The sequence below is a fragment of the Colletes latitarsis genome, chromosome 9 (genome assembly GCF_051014445.1).
Source record: "Colletes latitarsis isolate SP2378_abdomen chromosome 9, iyColLati1, whole genome shotgun sequence".
In the NCBI taxonomy this organism is placed as follows: Eukaryota; Metazoa; Arthropoda; class Insecta; order Hymenoptera; family Colletidae; genus Colletes; species Colletes latitarsis.
In genome coordinates this window covers 29,261,194-29,286,752 of record NC_135142.1, presented here as the reverse complement: position 1 = coordinate 29,286,752, position 25,559 = coordinate 29,261,194, and the positions used below count along the sequence as shown (strand labels likewise).

At 49.6% G+C, this 25,559-nt stretch overlaps 1 protein-coding gene across 4 annotated transcripts in view; it reads right to left on the bottom strand.

Annotated features, from left to right (window-relative positions):
* Positions 1-25,559, bottom strand: part of Dac (dachshund family transcription factor) — a 188,742-nt gene that overhangs the window by 7,136 nt on the left and 156,047 nt on the right. For 2 of the 4 annotated variants that reach the window (XR_013080304.1, XR_013080305.1), the window contains exons 9-11: positions 6,914-7,060; positions 5,683-5,937; positions 5,025-5,224 (exon numbers count right to left, since the gene is read on the bottom strand). Coding sequence is in view for 2 of the 4 variants with exons in the window: in XM_076773143.1 (XP_076629258.1) it covers positions 5,683-5,937; positions 6,914-7,060 (402 nt within the window). In the remaining 2 variants the exon portion in view is untranslated. The remainder of the gene's footprint in view (positions 1-5,024; positions 5,225-5,682; positions 5,938-6,913; positions 7,061-25,559) is intronic. The other 2 variants (XM_076773143.1, XM_076773142.1) reach the window with 1 other exon arrangement.

The following is a 25,559-nucleotide window of genomic DNA, read 5'->3' as shown; positions in this document are numbered from 1 at the left end:
ACAGCTGGGTATCAAGGATCGGTGTTAGCTGAAAAATTTGTTAGCCGTAAATGCACAACCGGTTGACGGGCGAAAGTCGCGTTAAATTATCACAAATTAATCGTAACACGCTCCCCCTCCAACGTAACCAACGTAATTTCGCGTTCGAGGCAATTTTTCTCGGCGAGCCTCGCAACAAATTGGACGAATTAATGTTACGCGTTGTCCGGGTATCCGGGAAGAGGAAAACCAGAACGAGTTACAACGTAACGATATAATATATTTTGGCAACAGTTTCTCGCAAGACGCTGAATTACAACAAAGTATAGAGGCTGGCGGTAATCGACGCTAAGTGCCGAGTACCGACTCGTAACAACTCCGCGGCATGGAAGTCTCCGGACCCGAAGAACCGTCCACATAGTTTTCCCAGGGATACACGCAACGCGTTACGCAATACCATAAAAATAATGGAAGAAGTCGTTGCAAATTTGCTTTGTGAAATCAGTTTTACTTCACGTTAGAGTTCTGGGAGTCGTAGATAGAAATATCAACAATTTTAATTCTCGAATAACTGCAGAATGCACTCAACATGCAAAAATACAAGAAGTGTTCAAAGTAGGATGTACGAATTATATTTAGGGGCTGAGACAACCTTCTACGAAGCTCCCATTTCATTAATTCTAAAAATATGAATGGGTTCTACAGCACCTTTCGAGTACTCTTAGTATAATTTGTCAAAATCTGATGGCCAGTCAGCAATTCGGGAAATACGAAAACAATATTAAAGTGGAGTACTTATTAGAGTACTTATTAGCATATTTGAGGTGTTAGTGTATGACCCATGATTTCAGTAACATTCAATCCGTATATGAAAATCGTAGAGAGCAGACGTATTAGGAAGCAAAGATTATTACAAATAGAGAAGAGTCGTGCAATCAGAAGGGTGTGTCCGTTTCTTTGTCGCAGTCGTAGTAATCTTTTCATAATTTTCAGAGAAATAAAAGTTCGAAATTGCAGAATGTTGTTTCTGGAGAACGGCGTAAACAAAGAGTAAAACGTTGGTTTCTGTCGGAAACGTTACGGAAGAAGAAGGTGTAGCGCGTGGAGGGTTCGAAGAGGCAAAAAATTGGAAGTGGATCGGTAGATTTGCTTGCGAGTTACGGGCGATAACGCGAGGGAACCTATCATTTGATCGCATGCTGTATGCACAAAGTTTCGAGGAGGCCCCCCGGAGCACCGGTGGAAAAGAACGACACTTTACGTGCGCCGGCCAATAATAACGAGTAATTTCCGACGGGGCGAGGCTTTCGTGACCCCGGCGCCGAGCGAAAAACAAACGTCGCGGCTAGGTTCGACGATCTTCTCGCGCGAGCATCGAAGAAACCGATCCACGAGCATCGTATATCCCGGCGGCGGTAATTGGTCGAGCTCTCGCTCTCGAGCGGATCGAGCGGAGGGTTAGCGAAGTCGAGGAGAAAAAGAGAGTGTCTGGAAGAGGGAAGGGTCCTGGAGGAGCGTAAAAGAACGGACGTAGGACGTAGACCGGCGACCGGGAGGCGGCCAAGGGGGTTGATTTCGTGTAGCGCCGCGTTTTTAATGCTCTGATCTTTATGTAAAACAGAACACGGTACGGCGAGAGAGCGAGGGCGTTGAAGAACCGGAGACAGGGGAAGCAGGGACGTAGGCGCTCGAGCGCCAAGCCGACCGTGAAATTGTATGAATCAAGGAGGTGCACGGAGGAGGAGAGCGACGCGGAGACACAAAAACCGGCGCGGATACGAGAGCGGAACAAAAACCGGAGACGCGAGGACGCGGAGGTAAGTACGGAGTCGCGTCGCCTCCGCCTCGGTTTCCAAATCGAGAAATACGCGACTGAAACGAATTTAATCTGCTCGCGATTCATCCTACCTCCCCCTCTGCGCTCGACGACGCTTCGGGCGATATAGAAATCGCAAGTCGAGCGTCGGTCGTTGGATCGCGACGACAAAGCCCGCCTTTTACGTATTACACGCTCCAGGAACGCCGGAGATAATTCGCCGACCGGCAAACGGACTCCACCCCACCTCCACCCGCGCGACAACATTCCGGAAAGAACAGCCCTTGAAATCGCCTACGTTTCCCAAAACAGGAATTACGAGGCTACACGTCGTTACGGAGCTGCAACAATTGATTCCCGAGTCGAAACGATGGGGGAAATTGCGAATAATGACACGAGGTGTCGCGTATGACCTACAAAATTGGCTCGATCTTTCTTCGCCGGTCAAAAAGTGCGTTTTTCGCTAAGTCTATAAAGAATATTATAATACAGTTCAGTTTTGATACAAGTGTGTCGATTCTGTTTTATTTTATGATTACAAGAGAAATAAATTTTGATAGGGGTTGTGAAACGATATCCCTGAGGACTTATTGCATTTGTAACGCATTAAGAAAAAATTTGAATTCCTCGGATGCTCGAAGACACCTAGTTACCCTCGTAAATAGGGTCCCTCGATTTCTCTGGTTCCGGAAAACAACGCTTCTTGCGGATATATACGCGGCGAGGGATGGTTTTGGAGACCACCCTCTTGGAGTATCGGGCTTCCTGTGTCTCTTGTACACGCTCGTCACGGTTATTGTCTTTCGTCTAATGGTTCACCGATAACGAGAAACCGCGAGGATATATTTGATCGCTTATTTTCTCCCCCGCGAGAATAGTTCTCCCTCCCCCTTTTAGGCGGCGCTTTAGATATCCCGTCGCGATACGCCGACGAATTTGCAACGTACAACTGGTAGCCAGCGTACATTGTACTATTCCCCGGTTCGTTCCGGTTTTACGGTCGAGAGTTTCTCGAGCATAATAGATTCGACGCGCGAACTCGTGCACGCACATTCTGCAGCCGACCGGGAGAAGAGGAGCACGGGGACGGCACGCTTCTAACCGGAGCGTTTAACCGGGATTCCGGCCGCGAGGGCACCACCGAGGATCGCGGAAGATTTCCAAGGCTACGGAATCGCCCAAAACCGGTTAATGGCCAGGAAGGAAAGTTATATAAACTTCTAGCTTAACTAGGAGCAAACGCAGTTAACGCGGGGGTGGATATCGTTATAGATCTGGGATTCGATGCTTCGGTCTTGAAAATTTGCGATTTTCTTATTTGTTTTGCTCGACACCTCAGGAATGCTATTAAGAGCAATTAATCTCTGTTTACTCTTGATATTTTATGAGTTTATGCATAACAATTTATCGTAGATATGTCTGACTTTCAAACAGATGCCCTGATACATACGCAAATTAATGAATATACACGTTGTCGGATATATCGTAACAATTTCCTGAGGTACTTTTGGGCCTAGCATTAACATATGTCTATTACGATACGTTATATAAATTATAACTATGCATGCATTCATAATTTACCCAAGATTCCTATCAAACTCGATCGGAGGAAAAAAGTAAATAATCCAAACTTAAAATTGATAAACGTCGTCCATTCGGGTGCCGCGGAAATAAAGACGCCTGGCGTCCCGACGGAAGGCTCCGCAGCGGAGCGGCGTTTCTTCGGGGGACAGCAAGGGGGCAAACGAACGACAGAGGAAGGCGCGGAGGAATAAGAAGACCGAGCGGCGTTGTACTCTCTGTCGCGAGAAAGCAGTCGAGGGAGGGTCCGGGGGGAGGGACGGGGGGTTATGGTTGCTGCGAAATTATTGCATATAGTCTGAATATTAAAGCGTGGCGGAGTGCTTCGTCGTACTCGTCGGGCGGTGGATGCTGGATGATGGACGCGAAGGAATCGTCGTGTGCGCTTGTGCGCGCGTAAGTACACGCGCGTACGAGAGAAACGGGCCGCGGCGGGGGGAGGGGGGACGAAGACAAAGCTGGGGAACGAGCGAGAGAGAGAAGGCGAAGGTTTAAGGGAAACGGGGGGAGGGAAGGGACAGGTAACGCCACCGAGAGCCGCGGTGGCCGCCGGGGAAATTACGGCTTCTTCCTTACTTGCCAGAGATGTGCATAAACTCTGCATTACGCGCAGCGGTGCTCAAACACGAGAGATCATCCATCCGTGCCCCGGTATCCTTTCGATTTTCGCCCGAAAGTCGTATTTTAACCTCCTACGACCTACTCGAACCTGCAATCTTCCGTTTTCCGTAGGATCCACAGAGCAATTCAGGGACTTGAACCACTTTTGCGTTCCCTTCGCCTAATTACGATATCCTAGTGGCCGACGCTCGTTACGAAACGCGAGTTTTTCGAGGCTAGGCAGGGGGTGGAAACCCAGAAGCTGAGGGCCGACTCGATATAGGTTCAGTGTCTCTGGGAGTTTGTCACGATCGGAGGAGAATGAGAGGCGCTGTTCGTATAGAATGCATGACTCGAAGACACGACGGCCCCGAAGTCCCCTCAGTGGCGTAAGTACCCACCTCAGACGACGACGTTCCGTCGACCTATACTCCGTCGTCTCGGTCGCTCCGGCGCCACCGTCGACGCCCCCGTGCCCCGCCGCCCCATCTAAATCTCCGTTGTTTATTGCAAATGGATTCCGCATCATGATGCCCGGGTGGCTGCGGGACCCTATTCAAATACCTCGTGTTTCCTCGTCAGAACCGACTGCCCTCCCTCCCTTCGCGCGTTCGCCTACCCTCTCCGGTACACGGGGTTGTTATTGCCCCCGGCGTGATTGCTCCCCGTCTCTCTCTCTCGCTCGAGATCTTTCGAATAATTTACTTTGCACGATACCGACGCGACGCTCACCTCTTTGCCCTCCGTCTCTCTCTTCCGCCCTTGTTTCTCTTGGTCCTCGCGCGCCCCCGCGGCCTCCGGTGCTCCCGGATCCTCCGCTTTTTTGTTTGGGTAATCGAGGATCGAAGTCACTCGGCCGGAAGATAAGAAAAATTGAGTGGATCCTAATACGGGAACGCGATTATCCGAATTAGCGGCTTGCCACGGGTCCTCGCCCTCTTTTCATCGCGGTCGCGGCCGCTGCCTCCCTCGCCCCGCCCCTCCACCCCGTATCCTCGACGAAGGGTGCCCGCGGGCCTCCTTTTCTTAAATTCCACCCGATACATACCCATTGTTACCCTCGCGGCTTATTTCCCGCTTCGTTCTCCTCCCGAGCTCGAGGAAACGAAACTTTCCACCCCCTCGAGCTTCCCGCGTCTCCGTGGTTGTTCACCTTTCTCCCACCCCTGTATCCTAACGCGATATCTACTTCCTTTTGTACTCGTTCCGTAACGAAGACATTACCGTAGGCGATACTATACGGAGAACCTGGAAGTTCGGATTCGTACGAGTTTTTCAAAATAAAATTCTGCGTCTCCTTTTTGTGGGCCCGACTATTTAGGAATTTCGCGAGGTCGTAAACTCTGCTACGCGATATTTCTCATTTATGTCTTACTTAATTTAGCGATTGTGTAACCTGTTTAACTTGCACGTAGTGGCTTGGGATTTTGGAGTCAGACGTACTTAACATACGGCTGTCCAAAATCCCAGTTACTACTTGAAAGCAACTGAATGCTTATCAATTTTGACTTTAACCCTTGCACTCGGCTGTCCCCTTCGAAGGGAATTCAGCAAAGAATTTGGATTTAAAAAGAAAATATGTTTGCTTGTAGTAGGTGGTCGAAGAAAAGTCTCCGAGTGCAAAGGGTTAATTCGTGTGAGAATCGTCGTAGGTGGAACCGACGACCCCTCGAAATTCTTATGAAAGAGTGACGCGGAGCACTGACCTTGGTAGTTTTGCCAGAAGGCGGAGGCTTGGCTGCCGATCAGGTCCAAACCGTATCCCCATGCAGGCTTCTCGGGCGTGGAAGGTTGCTGGGAAGGACGCGGGACCTGGGCTTCTCTGTACTGTTGGGCCTGCTGTTGCTGTTGCAGGGGTTGCTGGGACGACTGCTGTTGCGAGGGTTGCTGCTGCGACTGCGAGTGCACCGGACTGGCCTCCGGTGGTTCTGAACTCGTGCGTGCTTCCACCGTCACGTTTTCTGCGAAAATCAATCCATCGTCAATTCGTTACCCCATTCTATCCAAAATGGAAAGTCTAGAGCCAATCTAACCCCTTGACTTACGATTTAATTTCAAATCATTCGCCTAACACGGGACGAATTAACCACGTTATAGGAAGGTTGACTATCAGTATCTTCGTTTTCAGAATTCAGAATTACGTACGATTTAATGTAATTTTTCAAACGTATGCTATTTAATTTGGTTTAAAGATTGTACAAGGAATGGGCACGAAAAAATTAGATTTGTTTTACGAATACCCCGTTAATTTTAATTTATATCAAGAACTTACGACTATTCAGACACGTAATTGCATGGCGAGGGGTTGAATTTCGTATATGTAGAACGCGATAAAATCTGTAGGTTGTAATTTTTGTGCAGCGTGGTTCGTGGCAGCAGGTAGCTACCCCTCGAAGGAACGGATTCGCGGTGCTCCGTTTCATTCGAAATTAGTATCGCTACATTCTCTGGTTCTGACAGGGTTAATCAACGGGACCGGGACACGCAGGAGCGGAATCGCGGGGACTCCGTATATCGGAATAAGAGATTTCACTTAAAGGGTTTCAAGCCGCCGCTCGAGTTTTGCTAGTGACAGGAAGAGGGGTGGCGTCGGTTGGCGCAAGATCGCGGCATTTCGACGTTAGCCCCGGGAGGGCCGTGGAGACGCAACGGGAGCCGCGACGATGATTCCCGTCCGCGGGGGAGGGGAGGAAGGATCTCCCCGCCGGCGGGGGATAAGTAAGGAATCGTATTCCGGCGGGTGTCAGGCTGTTTGCTCTGCCTCGGCGAATTAATTAATTTATTCCGAGATCACCGGTAGCCCCGGAGGCTCTCGGTGCAAAGATCGGCTCGGTAAACGGCGAGAGAAACTCCGAAACGCGTATCCGCTTCGCGCCGGTGTTAATCCTCGAGCGAGCACGCGCGACGCCAGCTCGAAAACGCGCTCTTCACGCTTACCGGTGATCGCTCTGACTTGCTCCGAGGATGCCCCCGTCGCCTTCAACGCCTCCTCCAGCTGCGCGCGCTTCTTCATCTCCAGGTCCAGTTGCTCCTGCAGACGCTTCCTCACCCTCCGTTCCTTCTTTAACCGCTTCTGGTATATCACTGCAACCGCAAACGTTAAAAATAATTAGGACATTTCAATCGTACATTCAGCCATTTCCAACTACCCCCGTACGCGTTAGTTCGTCGATCAGAAACATCGAGGAAATAGTAGAGCTGCTCGTAACAACGTTACTTTCGATCTCGCGCGATAGATACATAAAACATCGTTGAATAGATAGATTAGGAGCAGAGATATCCCGTTGGGAAACTCGACAGGTGTAAAATGGCCAGGTTGGAGTAGACGCGAAGCGATAAAGACGTCAGGGTATCGTCGATAGCGTAAATGGGGCCCGTTGGGTGGACGGATAGAGGCTCGGACGATCGGATTCGCTGGGTTAGGTCTGGGTGTCGCGCGTTCCTTCAAGTCCGTCCCGACGGACACCTGTCAAAACGACTTAGCAGGACGGTCGGTGTTCCGCGTTCCCCCGCAGGTGGCGGAACCCCGGCGCGGTCAAAGTCCAACGAAATTATCTTGGCGTATCATTCTACCGCGGGGGGTTTCACGGTGAGCGCAGGGGGCCTCGGACCTCGAGCACGCGTCCAGGCGGGGGTCTGATCGTCTCGTCGGCTACCGTGCGCGCCTGTCGACGGCGCTTACCGAGGATCGACGTCGATCAATCGCCCGGTCATAGTTATCGATCGATCTACGAATCGGCCGCCCCGGATAAACCGGTTCCTCTTACGCGGTCCGAGTATAATTTGCAAACCTCGGGAATTTTGGCCTTCGAACTGCTCCTCGCAGCTGTTGATTACTTCATTTTGTCCTACAGCTCTGCTTGGGCATCTCAAAGTCTTAAGATTGCTATTCGGGTCACCGAGGATAGAGAATTATTACATGGAAGCCCGATACGGTGCAACCAGGGGACAGAGAACCTTGATGTGAGAATATAGAGACAACTCTCGTGACCTAACGTGGGAGTGTTGACCTGCTCAGCGACGCTTAGCGTACCAAGGGGTTTACATTCAGAATTCTTAGGAAAGATACAAATTGATCTGTGTTGTCTTTCGTTAAGTAACTTTAAACGCGACAGACTGGTAATCACGTTCCTCGTATCATCTGCAGTCCGTTGACTCGCGTTTCAGTGTAAACCTCGCAGGAAGGCGTTCGCCATGGTCAGACGCGTCTCCAGGATCGGTTCGAATCGTCGGCGCGTTTGAGCCGTTCCCCCCAGTTTAATTATTTTCCATCATTGTGAATCGGCGCGTCCGGCCATTGTGTCCCGGCGACGGTAACCCGCTCCCGGCGCTTTTGACTCGATCTCGCTCGAACGCTGGGCTTTGCTGTCGACGCCTTCGTCGACGAGATCCTCGTTGCATCGAGATCGACGACGTTGCCGGTTGTACGGTTGGTCCCAGGGCACCGCGGAGGTCGCGGTTCGCCAGCGTTCCCCGGAACGGACGCTGGCTGAGCGTCACTGATACGTGATTGATTCCCAGTAGACGAGGCGCAGACAACCCCTTTTCCCTCTCTACGACGGTGTGGTACCCCTTCTTCGTTTACCTGGCGACCCCGGTGCACCTTTGTCCTTCTCTTTCGGCGTTGTTGGTCTCGACTTTCGAGAAGCGCGGTTTCCAGAGACGCAACCGTCGCGTTCCCCCGCTGGTCGTTCCGTTTCTGTCCTTCCAAGTCGCCGTCCAGGTGCTGTCTCTCCGTCGAATAGGTGTGCAGCGACAGGAGGGTGAGGAGAAAGCGCGAGAGGGTGCGGAGGACGGCGGGGGTCGGTGAGGGGGAGGGAGGGAGGGCGGCAGAGAGAGGGCGAGGAGGAACTCGAAGCAAAGCGAGGTGGGGTGAGAGAAGGTGGGAAGGGGGACGACAGAGTTCTCTCCGGTGGTAGGAGCGGGCGGTGGGGTACCAGGGGGAAGCGGGGGGGCGCAGCATTATGATGCAAAGATGGCGCGGCTGCGGCACCCTAGAATTAGCTCGAGCACTCGCCATTGGCCGCTCGGCAAACCACTCCTTCGGTAACAACCGACTGCATACGTTGCATACTAAGGATACACGCGAGCCGGCCAAAGAATTGCCCCGAACCGGGGCCGACGAGACCCCGATTTCCACCTACGATTCCGATCGGACCCTGTTTATCCGTTCCTCGCTTTTCCCCCTTTTCGATCGTCTGGTCCTCGACGACCTTGGCGCGTTTCCCTCCTTGGACATCGTCTATCGAATCGAACCCCGATGGAAGATCCGCCGTCGATCGTGGAACACGCTTTCTGATGCTCGACCGACACCGATTCTTCTTGGACAATTGTTCCTCGGTCGCGAACGCGGACTGTCTCCTTCTCGATGCTCGTTGCGAGTTTGTTCCGCCTCGCCTCGAACGCAACAGCCGTGTAACTACTCGGGACAGAGTCCAGATTCGTTCTTTGGATATTTTCGTTGCATGGGCCGAGGGTACTCGAACGATATTGGATTCACGATTCCCAGTTAAATTTCTATTAGAACCAATATGGCCGGCTAGTCGTTATTTCTCGCCCTGTGCGTGTTTTCGTAGGTTCTAGTATCTTTGGGATACATAATATCATAAAGTCATCCAACAACATTGCGTGAGAGGACTTGAAAGAAACGTGGTAATCAAATCTAGAAACAACGATTTCTTTACACGATGTTTATTCTACAAAGATCGATTGTATTGTTATCCACTGGTAAGCAACGTTCGTATAATACGTTTTCGCTTACAATTGCATAGGAATTTTAATAATTTGCTCAGACTAAATCGGAAGGAAAATATCCACTAAAGATTCGTATTAAAATTATTAGTCAGTATTTCACTAATGAGACCAGTATGCTAAAATTGAAAGGTACATAATGGCGGTTCGAACAAAGGAAAAAGCCCTGGTATACCAATTTTAAGCGCGTTAATTTTTGGCTCGTAAACGTGATCTCGAACAAACGTACGGTGACTGACTTTGTATAGACTGACTTTGCGGATAAGTCAAGAGCGGGAGTCTCGGAAATTGCAACCTTGTCGCCGTATTTCACAGAAAATGGAACGTTACGGTGGCGTAATTTGTTTTCGACAAAATTCCAGAACGCTTCGCAGCTCGATTCGAGTAGTTACGAGTCAGCATACTTGCTACATTTTCGTGTAAAATTTTTTAATTCCAAAGTAGACTGGATAGCCGCTATTTCGGTACGAATAAGTCTACAAGTAGAGAAAAAATTATTGCCAGAGAAAGTTCCGATCTATACAATTTAGAAAGTTACAAATCAGAGCATAATCTCACAGTTTGCAATCGTGTCGTAAGTGCTACTAGTAAGTGCTTATAGTTTCTTCGAAAAGGCTGTCAAACTTGAACGAGTCAAGCTGCTCCCCAAAAGAATTACTAATTCCGTTGCATTGTTGCAGCTTGTCGAAGTCGAGAACTCGGGTTAAATATTCAGAAGCCGTGATTTCGTTATTGGAAATGTTTCTGAGGTTGGTCGTATTAATCACATTCGACGAGTCGATGTACCAGTTTACATCCAAAACATCGTCGCCAAAAGGTGCAAGTTTACTGCGGGGATGTTTAGTAATAGGAGCGCCAATATTGCAATAGTGATCGGGGTAGAAGCATCCGGAATTGGGTGGAAAGTTCATCGTTTCGTTAATAAAATTATGTAGTTCCTAACAGAACTGACGCAAGTTCTTGATATCTATTACAGTAAGACGCCCACTGTAGCTTCAATTTTAATTTGCTCGATTGTGCAAACTTCGCATAATTGTCCAAGTAGAATGTTCTCGAACGGATTAACCCCTTGCCGTACAATAACGACTTTGATTCGTCTCAAGTTTATGTCAAGTTTCACAATCATCGAGTCTCATTTTTCGTGGGTATTCCTTGGACGAACAAATTTGAACAAAATGAAATTGTACACATTTGAAAAATTGTACTTAAATTGTACGTTAAGGGGTTAAGCAAACAGTGTAATCTGCCCCCTTGGCAGAGTTTTAGTTCCGGCGACAATTGCAACGTTCACGAGTGCACAATTTCGCATTTCCTTCGAAGCGAGGGGGGATCACAGGAGGGGGGCTAGCGAGGGCCCACAGAGTTGGTCGAGACTGCGAAACCCAGAGCCTTGGGTCGCCATCGTGTAAAAGAAATCCGCGACAGGTAGGGGGTGGCTCGCAGAGGAGGAGGGAATGCTCCATTAGATAATGCGCTCGAAGGAGAAAAAGAGGGGAAACTGGGGGAGGGGTTCAGCGGTCTCTCTCTTTGGACACGTCAAAATACATCAGCTACCGCTGTGCGTTCGGTTAGAAATCCTCCTGGTCGCTGTCCGCGCGGACTCCCCACGTCGAAGGCTCCGCGGATTCTGGACGCCGTCCGCCTACGTTTAACGCTCGCTCGTGAGAGGAGGGTCGAGGACGCGATACGCTTCGATCCCGCGGCACGATATCGATCTACGAAGCCGGTGTGTCGCGCACGGGGATCTCGAGTCGAAGGGAACCGATTTCGTTCCCGGTTTTCGGGCTCCCGGGGGCCGTTTCGAAGTCGTCGACGATCTCGGGGAATTAGCGGCCGGCCGCGTAAACAATCAGGGGAAACGCGACGGGCAAATCCAATAGGGAAACCCGCAGAAACTAATATACGGTCGTCTTACCCGGGTCCGCGTTTAATACGCGCTCGTGGCGGAGAGATCGAGCGAGAGAGAGAGAGAACACCCTCCGGGAATACCAATATGATTTACATTTTGAGGTTATATTGACCATTCCCGGCACCTGCAGCACCCGCTGCTTCCTAGCCCGCGGCCGATACCGTGGATGACCGGGATCTGCTTAGGAAAAATTAATAATACCGTCGGATTCTCGATCCCACGCGAAGACCACCGTCGTCCTCGGTGTTTTTACGCATTTATTTAGCACGTTCGACGCTTGGAATACGGCGTAGGGAACTGCCGTTTGCTTCCAAAACGCCTGAACAGCTTTTATACAAACATATTTTTTTTTAAACTCGATATTCTTTCATCTAATTGGGAATTATTAACGGTACGCATGGAAGCACGATAGAAGTATACAAAGAAGCGATGGGATACCCAGGATTTGTAATAGAAATTATTATTATATGTATGCCCCCGTAGACTTTTCAATTACGCGTTAAAATAGGCCTACGGACTTTTCAGCAGTCGAACAACGCGTACCAGGGAACATCAATAAAACGGGACGTATTTCGCGATATTTGTCAGCTCCGCGAGATCGCATAATAATATTAATACCGTGCACGACCACTATTTCCAAGCATTTTTGGCGTCGACAGCGTAAGTGCCTCCCGTACAAATCGTGTTACCATAAGCGAAAAGTGATTGCCTGCGATATATATGGCTTTTAACGTAATTTTTCCCTTAACTTTATTTATCTGTTGAATTAAAACGCAAAAGTAAACGATCATTACGCAGCTTTTTGTTCCATTTTACTGCGTCCGATAACTAGGTTGCGTCTGGCCATCGACGATGAATTTCAGGAATCCGATTACTCGGATATCTTGGCATTTCAGAATTACGATCGTGTTTTTTTTTTTTTTATCTAGGCTTCGCCCACGGTTTCCACAGAGTCTCCCGTTCGAACACGCGCAAATCTCTCGCGTGTGAGGCTCTCGTGACTCGCCGTCGTACGTTTCTCAGGACTACTTTCAATCGAAAGCTGTTTTCTATAAATAAATTCCTCCAATTTAGCGCATTCCGTCCCAATGAAATAAATATGTATTAAAATCGGGCACCTGTCGACAGTAGAAGACCATCAAATTCGTATATTTTAATCAACAAGGGAGAAACGAAAGCGAAACTCAACAGAAAATACACTGTGTAGCTTTCTCGAGGCCAAAATGGCCTATCTTTGACGTTCGACGAACTTTTGCAAGTTAGAAAGAATTAGATAGGAATTCCGGGGAGAATAAATTGAAGATGGCGGTGGAGTGGGAATCGTCCCGCGGAAAGCGTGTTTCGTACGAAAGGGGGATGGCCAAGGGACCGAGGGTCCGGGAAGCTGGTCCGCGCGCACTTAATGCGTAATTACGATTCATGAAGGCGGATGAACTGCGGCGTCTGGACGAGCGCGCGTAATCTTGCCCGAATACGTCCTCGAGGACCGGGAGGAGAACGGAACAGCCGTTAGACGGCGTTTAAAGGGGTTCTTACGCACCTACTCGAGACGCGGGAGCACGGCTCGATCCTCCGACGGACAGCATCTGTGCTCTACGGTCTCTCGATATCCATACAAAGCCGTCCGCTGAATAACATTATAATCGGTTACGTCGACAGTAGTTGGACCGTGCATCCTGCGCGAATGCTAATTCTCAGGCCTGTCCTTGGACGGTGATCGACGAAACCGCGGAACCGTCGTCTTCCGGTCGCGTCCCCCTTTCTTTTTTTTTCGCAAGATCGACCCGACTTCGGTTGGTAATCGGCGGAGTTTCTCACCCTGGGGTGAGACCCAGGGGTCGGTTCTCGCTCAAATATCAATTTCGCGGCGACAAGTTTTCCCCGCCCTCGCCCCCGTACCCTGTGACCCATATGGAAATGGAGATCGGTCATCGGAATCCAGTTTGCGAGTGGAAACATCTACGGGAGGGTCAGCCGCGTCTAAACCCGACCGTCGGTTCTCCCCCGAACGTCGTAAAGTCGAAAGCTTTTTCGCTTTTGCAGTATTATTCTTTTATCCGATATCGGGATAGACCGTATCCGGCGATATTCCGACAGGGGGGAAGAAATCCTCTTTCGTTCGAGCCGAGAACGCGACTGCTTCGTCTCGGCGCCAGTTTCCATACAACAAAGTAATTTATTCCATTAATATCCGTTGTGAATATTATCGTCGAGCTGGACAATTTGTTTGACCAACGTGGCTAGATCCGACCAAGAAAATATACATAATATAGACTCTTTTCATAAGGAGCGAAAGCCAAATATTGTATCTCGGTACAAGTATACTCTACGAAACAAAAATTGGATGTTCTTTTCGATAATATACAATTTTATTACGTGCGAGCAACGAAGCCGTTTAAAAATACAGTAAAATACCGACTACCCGGTGTACTCGGGACTGGGGCAATGCTGGATCATCAAATATACCGGACAATTGGACTGTGAATTGGATCATTTTTACGGGGTTAAGGAACATCTTTCCCAACATTCTTAGAATTTATAAATATTCTTCACCAAAATACGCGTTGTTTGTATTTTCGAACATTAAAATCCTTCAATCCGTTCAGGAGTTATGATAATTTAAACATACGCATGACATTTCAGGGGAATCATTCATTCATGGTCAGACATTGTATTTTCGATGAGGAATTTTTTTCTTGAAACTGAGCAGGATTTCGGGGGTATGTCTATTCACCAAAAATGATTGTAATTGACCCCTGCAATCGAATATAATATTTTTAGAATGATTTTTAAAAAATTTCACCATCTTTCGGGAACTTTGGAAGCCCAGTGCTTAGAAAATTTCTAAAATCCTGGCGACCTTCCCGATAACCGAGTGTCTGATAATCGGAACTCTTGTGTAATAATAGTTGGAAAGATTTTGGAGCAGAAGCGAGGGTAACAGGATAGAACGAAGCTCAAGACGCAACGTTTCAAAGTATGAATCAGAATTCGAAGACCCCCAGGGGTTGGAACGACGCAGGGTAAAGTTGACTCGGAACGAAAATATTTAGTCAGAAGGGTTGGTTAGCAGGGTTAGGTTGGCTGTGTCGTAGGAACAGCCTATCCTTTTCAAGAGCGGCGGCGACTATTTTCGAACGATCGCGGACACGCGTTACACGAACCTCCACCCTCTTCAACCCTATTTATTATTAAACAATACTATCGATAACGGCCCCTCTAAAGTTCAGCGATTACCGAAAAATGCTGTCGATTTTAATACAGTCTCCAAAGTTGTGCGAGATTCGATGGAACGATGTCCGAGTCGATATCTCTCTGCACGCGGGTGGATGATGGTTTCGTCGTGGACCACTGGCGTACGAGGAGGAAAGATCAGGTACAAAAGTATTGCACCGATATCACTAGCGGAATAGAAATCACTGTTTATTTCGAGCGGTCCGGTCAACGGCGACACGACAACTGAGCTCAGTATCGAAGCGTTTCGGCTCGGTTCGTTTCGAAACCGGGAGCAAAAAATTTGTAAACACCGGTAACCGTCGAGACAGCAGTTTACTGGTCGCGTCTGTTATTGTCTTAATAACGGCGAATCCGAAGCAAAAGTAAATATTTCAAAAGAATTAATCTCAACCGATCGTGAGTCTACATCTTTTCGACGATCGATATTTCTCTAAAATGGTTTCTAAACGACGCTCCAAGGGGACTCCGACGAACACGATCGCCCCCGCGTGTCGAGAGATCGGATCCAAGACGCGGAGACTCGAGGCTCGCCTAGGTTTCCCCGAAACGTCCAGGTGTGGTCCCCGGATAGCATGGGGCCAGCGCTTGAGTTACGCTCGCGTCCAGCAATACGAAAATGTTTACTCTCCGTTGGAGCGTGGGTCATTCGAAACCGGCCGATCTGGTTACTCTCGGTCCAGCGCGCGGAAACGTAATAGCCGAGCGTTTTTGCCCGACTTCTGCTAAGCGGATCTTCGTCCAGTTTCTCGTCGACGCGTGTCGATCTCGATACTCGTGCAAAACAAGAAAAAAACAACGATTCACTGGATCTCGAAGGGGTTGTTTCGCGGTCTGCGATCGTGTCGGTAACGCGTCCGTTGCAGGATAATTGTTTCGAAGGTAGCAATCGGTGTCCGTTGGGCCGCGACCGGGCATATATTAATTTTCCTCGATTTCTATTATATTATCGGGTAAGTATGATCGTCGATGAAGCGGGATGATAGGGTTGCGCCCGCGATAACGCGTCTCGCGCACGCTCGTCGGTTAACGGGAGCCGATTGACCTCGGTGATCGTTGCCCGGTCCAAGGACTGGCAATTACGCCGGACCAGGATCGCGAAGAGAGAGAAAAAAAATGGGAACCAAAGCGTCGAAAGGACTCCCGCGCCGGAGGGGATCCGTATCTGCGGCCCGTTTCTTTATCGGCAGCCGGCAGCGGCAGTTTTCGGGGGGCCTCGACTCTATGGGACGCGTGTTTTATTGCCCGAAAACCGACAGATATCAGGATTATGTGTTCCATCGACGTCGAAATCTCCTCCGACCGACCGACCTGGAGAAGGAAAAAGCAGACATTCTTTTCCGCTCGGTCGGGCTCGCGACGGGGCGAGGGCGAGACCGTGTATTTTTTTTCTGTTTTCATTATTTTCGTTAGCGGCCGGCCGTCGACGGATATTGGAACGAGCGAAGGGGACGGCTAGGCGAATCGAACGAATCGCGTTAAATATAATGGCAGTCGATGCCGATGGCAAAGGCGATGGTGGCGACGGTGCCCAGTCCGAAAAACGCTCCGCTGGATGGTTATCGCGGTAATCGCGGTCCGCGCCGATGAAATAAAACGAGACCCTTCTAATGCCGGGTTATTTTTTTAAATGGCCCCCGCTCGAACGGGACCAACAGCCTGGTTCCACCTGTGCACGGACCGGGAGACCTCGACGGTCCCTATCGGGGTGAAACTATTTTGACCTTTTTCGCGCGTAGACGATCGATCCGATCTACCGGGCTCGTACGCGCCACCCCCTGCTCCGTCCGTCGATCCTCATTCCTCAAATTCTCGGTTTCGTCCCGACGAAACCAACCTCTTTCCATCCTTCACCCTTTGGCTACGTTGCGGCTCGATCGTTCGATCTAGGTGGACAAAAGTCCTTCATTACGCGAGCGACCCGTAAAACTGGTAATTTATGATACCCTCTTCACGGTGTTGTTCTCCTTATGCTAATAATTTGTGGATCCGAGGATATTGGTAACATATGGAGCATGTTTTGGGCCTCTATGTATTAGAATTTTGTATTGTTCTTTAAACCCAACTTCGATGCCCGTCGCTTCGTTTGATGAACTGTCCAAGTGTACCAAAACGAATACGATTTTTACGAGTCCTGCATAGTGATTTCGAGAGAAACGGAGAATAGTCTTTCTTCTTAAATTCGTAATTATCAATTGTTTTTCGATCCTGTTCGAACGGTAGAGTCTTTGCGGATGTTTGCTCGCCTAAAAGCCGAGTTCGGTTACTTTCCTTCGGGCCGTGTCGTCCCCCACTGTGGGGGATCTTTCCCGCTGTTTTTTCGGCTCCCGTCGATTACGCGATCCGTGTCGAAAGACTCCTCTCGATGACGTTTCATTTTTCCCCGGAATAACCAAAACAGCAAAGAGGGTGACACGCCCGGGGACCCCGCGGAGCGCATCGACGCGAACTGTTTTAGCTTATCGCGTTTCCGCGTTTAACGCCTCGCCCCACGTTCCTGGTCGCAGGGTCCATCCCCAGGGGAGACATACGGCAACTTAATGGGGATTTTTTGTTGCCGCGACGGACCGTTTTCGGCTCGTGACCGTCGCTCGTCGACGCGGATACGAACCGTATGGCCCATTCCGCGCCAGATCGATCACTCTTGTACCTCGGGGTCAGGAATTTTTGCGATATTGAAATATCCGGGGCTCTATAGCAAATTATACTAGTCCTCCATGTCCGCTACTTTTACGAAGGCTGTCTTTATGGATCTTTTACTCGGGGAAAAATTAACCATTTGAAAGCCAAATAGCAATAGGCTGTTACTTGCAACTAAATTCAAACTTTTGCGACACTTTGCACAATAAATTAAGGTCTTGTTAATCCGTTCGAATTGCAAAACGATCGACCGAGAAGACAAAAGGACAATTTCCTTTCGATCCAGGGACTCCTCCGGTCTCGCTGGAGCGGTTTCCGGAGTCGTCGGGGGCCCGAGAATGGCGGAGAACCACCCCCGGCTCCGTGCACGAATTAAATTCTTAAAGTTCCCTCTCATGCATGTCGGCGAGTCGCATTCCGCGAGTCCCCGAGACATCTAGAATCGAGTTACCTCTCTGGCCCCCGTCCCTCCCTTCTCGGGGGAACCGATATTAATTCCCATAAATTTCCTTTCAACGAGTACGGATATTCTCCGTGCTTCTGACCCTCCCCCGCCCCCTGTGCAGAGCCAAAGGACTGTTTGCCTTTTAATCCGAGTATGCAAAGAACGTTATTCTTCTTTTCCCGTCGACGAAACGCTCCCGGTTAAGGGGCGACGAGTCGAACCTGAGCCTCGCCAACGAGGTTACACGGGACCCTGCAATATTTAACGGACCTACGAGTACCGGGGAATCGTCGCTTTTCGTTGGAAAACGACGACCGAGTTCCCTTCGCCATCTTGTCTCTTCCTCGATCGCGTTTAACTGTTTCTTACTGCTTTGAAATTGCAGTATGTCTCGCAATCAATTGTAATCAATTGTGACGATCGAACTTTTTCGAGTTTTTCGGTTCGTAATAGGTAGACTTTTAAGTAATATTTCCAAATCGAATGATTCTTGATGGGGTTGCTAGGTAAGTATAAAAATAAGATTTGTTTCTGCACGACTGACTCTTACATTACGTTCCTGTATAGCTGCCGCATACGTTGTACTAATTATGTTTTCCCATCCCCAATTTTCTTCGTCTTACAATGTAAATAAACTAACAAATCTACAGTTCCTGTGACTCGTTGACGATTTCGTTCACAGTTAAGATTCGAATACTGTGGTTTTAAAATTGACAAATCGACAGGCGATCGGGGGGGTGAAAAATGAATTTAAAGACTAAACACGAGCGCGTCGAAGCGTAGGGAATGATCGATGGATCGTTTCCGCGGGTGTAATCGAGGACGTTCGTGGCGCGTACTCGCCGCGGGGGATCCGTACTCGCGGGCATAGAAAGCGGGGCAACGGACCGCTGCGGTTCGTTGAAAAAGAGATCTTCATTCGAGTTGTTCTTTCAGGCGGCGCCGCAAAGGGGAATGTTTGCGGCGTCTCCTGGCGGAATGGAAAAAGAGAAAAGCCGTGAGAGGACGGATCGAGTCGCGTCGGGGGCAAGGAACGGACAGAAGTACCGGAAGGGTGGATGCGTTTCAATCGCGGACCGCAAGCGGTCGCTTTCTTTTCTTTTCCTCCGTTTCAGTTTCTGAAGTGGCCTCTTCTCTGCGCCGCAGAACTCGCCCGGCGACCAGTGTTTATACAATGTAATGGCTTGTGCCAGCATTGTGGGACGCGAGGCTCGCCGGTCGCTTCGCGATTCCCTTTCGGCGTTCGTTTGGCACTTTATCACGCCCCTAGATTGCCGCATTAAACATCCAGCAAAGGGAATTTCAACCCTTGCCGCGCGCGTTCTTCGCTGAAATCCTGCGATCCTGTTTCTTCGTGATCCACGAAATCCACGACGCCTCGAGACTTTCGCCCCCATCTCCGTTCCCCTCGTTCGAGTCTTTGTCGATCGATGACGCGTTTAGTAATTCAAGAGGGCGAAAGGGAAAAGGGACCGTGTAGGAGACTCTATGGAATTATGGCAGGTGGAAGACGGCCGACCTCCCTGAGCGGCGATCGCAGTCTCCAATCTACCAGCAGATATACGGTGTCGCGTTACACGCGTGGCTAACGCTATCGACCGAGACGAGCCGCTCGCGCGTACGCGGAACGGCCGCGTTGCATCCTCGGGGATATAGAATTGCCACACGGGTACATTGTCCGCGGACATTTTCCAGGACCTCCGTCGAATTGCCCTCTCTCTCCACCTATTCTCGGTCTATCGCGGTTCTATTACGAGTCTAAGTGTGCATTTCGTCAAAGTAGCGCAGCAGAACCTCCGCCATCGCACGAGGGCCCTGATCGTTGCACGATGTAGGCAGGTGGAGATCGCTAAGCAACAAGTAAGGTGACGGGGAATAGTGGGGATATGCATGGGTCAATTTACATCGAATCGGTTGGCTCGATCATCGCGGGAATTTTCAGGGCCGATTTCCTGCAATAATCGAGGATAAATATATCTTGCGACTAGACTTGGGATGTCTTTAATATGCAAAGATATAGGAAATACTTAAAGATACAAGAAATTATTATACTTAGGGGTTGAGACAACCCTCTACCCCGTTTCATTAATTCTAAAAATATGAATTTGCATAAATATCCGCAGTCTACTCGCGACCCTTTACGAGGATACGATATTTCGTATGCAAATATCAAATTACTAACTAATAAATGTATTCTTTTCCTCGATTTACAACAGGTATTCTCTTTGTGGAAGCAGCGGATGCGATACGTGTCACTCTGGTGTAAAGGTAATGGGCTATCGTCCGATAATCGGCCTTACGTGACAACCTCGGGGAGGCTAGCCGAGTCGATCGAACGCGGAGAACACATTTCGGTTCCGAGAAGCGGATAGGAAAGAAGCGTAGCAAACGTTAACGAAGCGATCGGTCACGTAATACGTCCCGAAGCACCGCGGACGCTCCAGCCGGATATGACTAGGACCGTAGCATTTATGCGCGGACGATCCAATATAATCGTGAACGCGATGGAAACGATCGACGATGAATAAGTCCGGTGTACGACGATGGTTCGCGAAGGATATCGAGAAGAGGGGCTTCTTATGGCGTGCGCACCTCGGGGGCTTCGTTTCGTAACGAATTCCTTGAAATTTTTTCGAGAAACTTGACCGACGTCAACCCCCTTCCCCGTTCCTCCATCCCCGCCGCTGGGGCCAGGTATCCAGAATTATTTTCATGCGATCGTAGACGCGATTCGACCAGCTTCTTCTATTTTTTCGCGTCCAGGATCCCTCGTCGTTCGTCCTTTCAAAGATCGTTCGTGGTCTGAGGCGTCTTTCTTCGCCGCGATGGCGAACGCGGTCCGTTGCCGTGGCGCTTCCAACGAGAAGAACGGACGCGGTAATTGCGTCAAAGCGAGAGTCGCCGAATTTCAATCACGCCCGACGACCGTCTCTCCCTTCGTCGTAGGAAAATCATCCAGGCATTATGTATTTGCTCTCGAGTATAACCGGTTCGGTGGGTTCACCCTCGCGAAGTCGCCGGCCTCGCTCTCTACGGGGCCTCCTCTCTCGCTCTCTTTGAATTCGCGAGACCTCTCGTACCCCCCTCCCCCTGGCCCTCCCGCGGTTATTAATATTTGCCGACAATTACCGAACCGTCGACCCCTTTAATTCCGTCTCCCGACGACCAAGACACGTTCGGGAGAGATCGATCCGACGTTGTTCCGCGTCTCGCACCTCCGCGTTTTTCGACGATCCCCCTTCATTTGTACAGGATGGTCCCGAAAAATCTCGGACGAATCGAGGTTGAAATTAAATAAAATACATTTGGAGCTGCTATAGAAACTAGAAGCTCGCTTGTTCCAATTTATTTATCGAACGAAACGGAAAGGGTTTGGGTATTTGCGGAAACAAGGTGCGTCCACGGTGCTTCCGACCGTTTACTTTATCAGGAGCTGGTGGCTCGCGGGGGTTGCTCGATCGAGGAATCAACGAGGTACGTGTCAATTCCGAAAATACCTGGGAGAAACACGCACGTGGGATGTTCAGGGGCGGGGATCGTAGTAATTCGTTGGAATACGTCTCCATTAGTTCGTGACCCTTCGAGGAAGGCAGCTGCGGCCATTGTAAATCCTCGTTAGGCGGACTGCGCGTCACTTCGGAATTTCCTTCGATTTCCAGGGAATACTCGCCGCGCTAATTCGGTCAATATTCGCGGTTAATCGAGTAATAATTAATAACGATTTAACGACGCGACTTCGAGCCATATGGGACGCCAAAGTTTCGCCTCGACAGATTACGTATTCTAATGGGGTCGACGCGTTCGCAGAAGGGGAACCGCGTCCGAGTGCCTTTTAAGAAACGACCGAGTTTACTGTTTTCCAGCCGCTTCGATTCTAATCTATATTTTTGCTCGAAATAACAAATTGTTACGAATAGACGCGCGGTTGTAAACGGACCTTTAATCGCGGAATCTAGTCCCCCGTCTCGGTTACTCTGCTCGATCCTTCGCCTCCTTACGTCGTCCGATGGAAACTGGATCCCATAGTTGGAGTCGAAACTGGCCGTCGGAACAAGCAGGTTCCACTTTGGGGGTTGGAAAACCCATCAACGCTCGCAGCGAGCGAGAGAGAGGGTTTCGCGCGGAGGGAAAGGGACAGTTGACCGCACACGCTTCTACCACCCCTCCCACCCTTCCGCCGTTTCGCTTCCGCGTGGTTCTCCGTCTCTTCTCCCGCCGGACGGTCCAGAGAACCCCTTCGCACAAAGCCCTCTGCGGAGGAACCCCGGAAGAGACTCTCCAGGAGGGAGGGAGGCCGAGTAAGCTCCGCTTACTAAGTACGTTTTGCATCTAAGACGCTCTCCGAGTTTAATTACGGGGCTTTGCGGTGCCGACGACACAGACGCCCGGAGACAACGGGCACACGGACGCTCGCGACGGTCAGCGTCGCCCAATACGACCGTCCAACCCCGGAGGAGTCTTCTTTTGTCACGACCATCGGGACTCTCGGAACGCGGTTAACCCCTTCGCTACTGTCAACGACTTTGATCGCTCGAGGGTTGTCTCGAATCGTCGTGAAATATTGAAAGTACTCTATTTCTAGAATGTATACGAAACGATTCCTTAAATTAAAATACATCTTCCATATTGATTTTCTTAGGAGTTCCTAACATAGGGTTAGTAACGAAAGAGATTGAAACAAAGAATGCAATCTTTTTATGTAAAATACTGGAGCCGTGTAAGTTGCGTGTATTACTGTTGCTTATGTGTCTTTAAACATTCGAAGGGACATTTTCTTACGCTTGGATCGAGTACCGGAGTACGTAGACTTTTTTTAAGTACGAAGCTAACCACTGAGAATGATAATTATGCATATCGGGGACAGCGAAATAATGAAATATTATTTCTCGGTGAACGTGCTGTTGATGGGTTTTACGATCGAGCTGCGTGGGCGCTTTTCGGTCGGCATTGGCACAGCGAAAGGGTTAACGCGTCGCGATCAGTGTCGGGATTGGTGCACACGATACGCGCAACAAACTGCAAATAATTCATGTCGAACCGAGGCTCGTTGCGTCGCGGACATTTATCGCGTTGCTTGTTATCCGCCAGTCGTACTTCAAAGTATGGATGCCGGAGGTAATGGGCATTAATACGTCGCAAGTAGCCGCGGCGGCGTAGATTTTTACGCATTACGGGACCGTGGAAAAAAGTCAAAATCGGCGACACGCGCTCGTGTACTCGAGAAAATTCATCCTCGACGAATATAATATGATATATCGATCGCTCGCGGGTCATGAATCCTCCACTTTTGGCGTTTCTGACGAAAACAGGTTTAAAGATTCGATATGGTAGTTTAAAATTGAATAAATAACGGCGGCACTGTATCATTATCTTGCATATTTATTATCATCGTAACCTAAGGTATTCAATTAGTACGAATATTGGAAGATGGATACGATATGGTTCGTCAAATACAAAAAAGTATTATATCGGGTAATATTACGCAAGAAGGAGCGCAGTAAATACACGAACAGCAATTATTTTACTCGGAAAAGTTATTTCCAACTTCGAGTTTTGTCGAAAATATTTCACTGGTTTTTAATTCAATCAACATCGAAAGTTCCTGCTTTAGGCAATAGCTTGTTTCTATTAAGATCTTCCTCGCTATCGAGTTCGATCTAGAGGCTCCACACATAGGAGAATGTTTCCAACTAATAGCTTCGTGTAAGCCAGAATCTGATAAGCCGTACCGATGAGTTCTAATAGCATATACAGAACGAAACACTGTTACTTTATGCTTCGACTACCAAAAAACCTATATATCATATCGCACGAGGTATTAAAAATACACGCTTAAGGCTTTTACAGGCTTATCACCTTCACGGAGAGGAACAAAAAGTGATTTTATAATACTTCCTGACGCTATTCTAGCCAGCTAGATCTACGTTCCTGGGGACCAAGGTTATCGAATTAAAATATGTTCATACACACTTCTCCTTTGCAAGTATTATAATTCATCAAGATCAAATTCCACCGACACTGTCCCCGTGTTGTCGCGGTCCCTCGCCTGGAGCTCGACCGGAAGTCGACGTTACGTAGAGTTTTGTCGACTTTCCGTTTCGTCGGAGGACGAAACAAGGATCGAAGGATCGCGGGCACGGTTGGCCTAGGAGCGAGAGCATAAAAGCCCCGTAGAATGACGTTTTACAAAGGGTCTATCAAGCGTGGAGCAATGTTGATGGGCAACAGATAGGCGGAGGGCCGGTGCAATTTCGCTGGGCGTGCAGCGTGCCGCAGTCAGCGTCGCCGGGCGTTACGATTTTTACGACGCTCCCTTTACAACCGACAAAATGTAATTTTCTGCGATATGTGCGCGTACGGCGCGCGGGGGTCGAAGTCACGGAAAGCTGGAGGATACGAGGAGGGGGCGGGGGGGAGTGGTATCGAGAAGAGAAGGAAGAGGGAAACGGAGAGAAGCGCGGCGATCATCGCGAAAATACCGCGCGAAAGGTTCTGGACGCGACCCCTTGGTCCGAGACCTCCGAGTATCCCTCGTAGAAGAAATCGTAGGTCATTACGGCGTGGGCGGATCGTATCGGTCGATTTACCGTCGCCGTAAAATTTCAGGAATCCCCGAGTAGGCTTTTGTTAATATTTAAGCGGCCAAAGCGGAGTCGAACGCCGAGCGTTCAAAGTCACGATATTGTCACGGTTGTCTAGAAGTTGAGTAAAACGTGACCAAGATGGAATTGCGATGGACTCGTGAGAAAATTGAACGCAAACGCCCCGACGCGCGTCGCCTCGAGGATTTATATTGAAAGTAATAAACGCTAATATTCCGAAGCGACGCGTTTCGACGCTTTAATCGCGAGTCTACGATTCTTTCGCGAAAGATTTACAATTACTTACCGGCGCACGGTGTTCCCCGGGCATCATCTTGTATATTTATTTTACGGTTTTGCAGTGTCCAGGCAAGACCGACTGATAAAAAATACCGTTTGCGCCATAAACCCGGTAGACTCGCGCGGGCCCCGGGAACGTTTACGCCGGACGGCCGCGTCCGTTCGTCTCTGCATGGAAATAATTTTAAGCGGCCACGCGGGACGTCGTGTCCGCGGCGATCGAACCGTTTTGCGAGGGATCCTCTCGCGACTCTCGGCGTCGATCGTAAATTTCTCGACGGGACGATAAAGAACCGACGCCGAACGGGGAGATTGTTCGTTAAAAAGGAGCCAACCGACGAAAAAACGGCCGGCCACGGAGGTTTTTGAGGGCGCCGCGAGATAGAACGGCGTGCGCGCGAGAACCGCCAGGCCGAAAGGAGCTGCTCGTCTCCGAAGTCGTTCGCGACGGAATTGATTTTCGGAATTTATCGTGGCGAGCTTCCGTTTCGCGGCGGCCTCGCCGCGATCCGCCGCGTAAAGAAGTCGAGTTTACGACGGGGGTTGCAGCCGAAAGCACCTTCGACCGGTTAATTGGAAGGCTGGTCTAATCGCGCCGCGGCCCACCGCCGCGAAAGAGACTTTGTTCTTTGTTCCGGGCGAACGCCTCCCTGCCCGCTCCCCTCTCGTCAACCTTCCCTCTCCTCTGGTCTCGCACTCTTTATAGCTCAACTTCCGGTACAA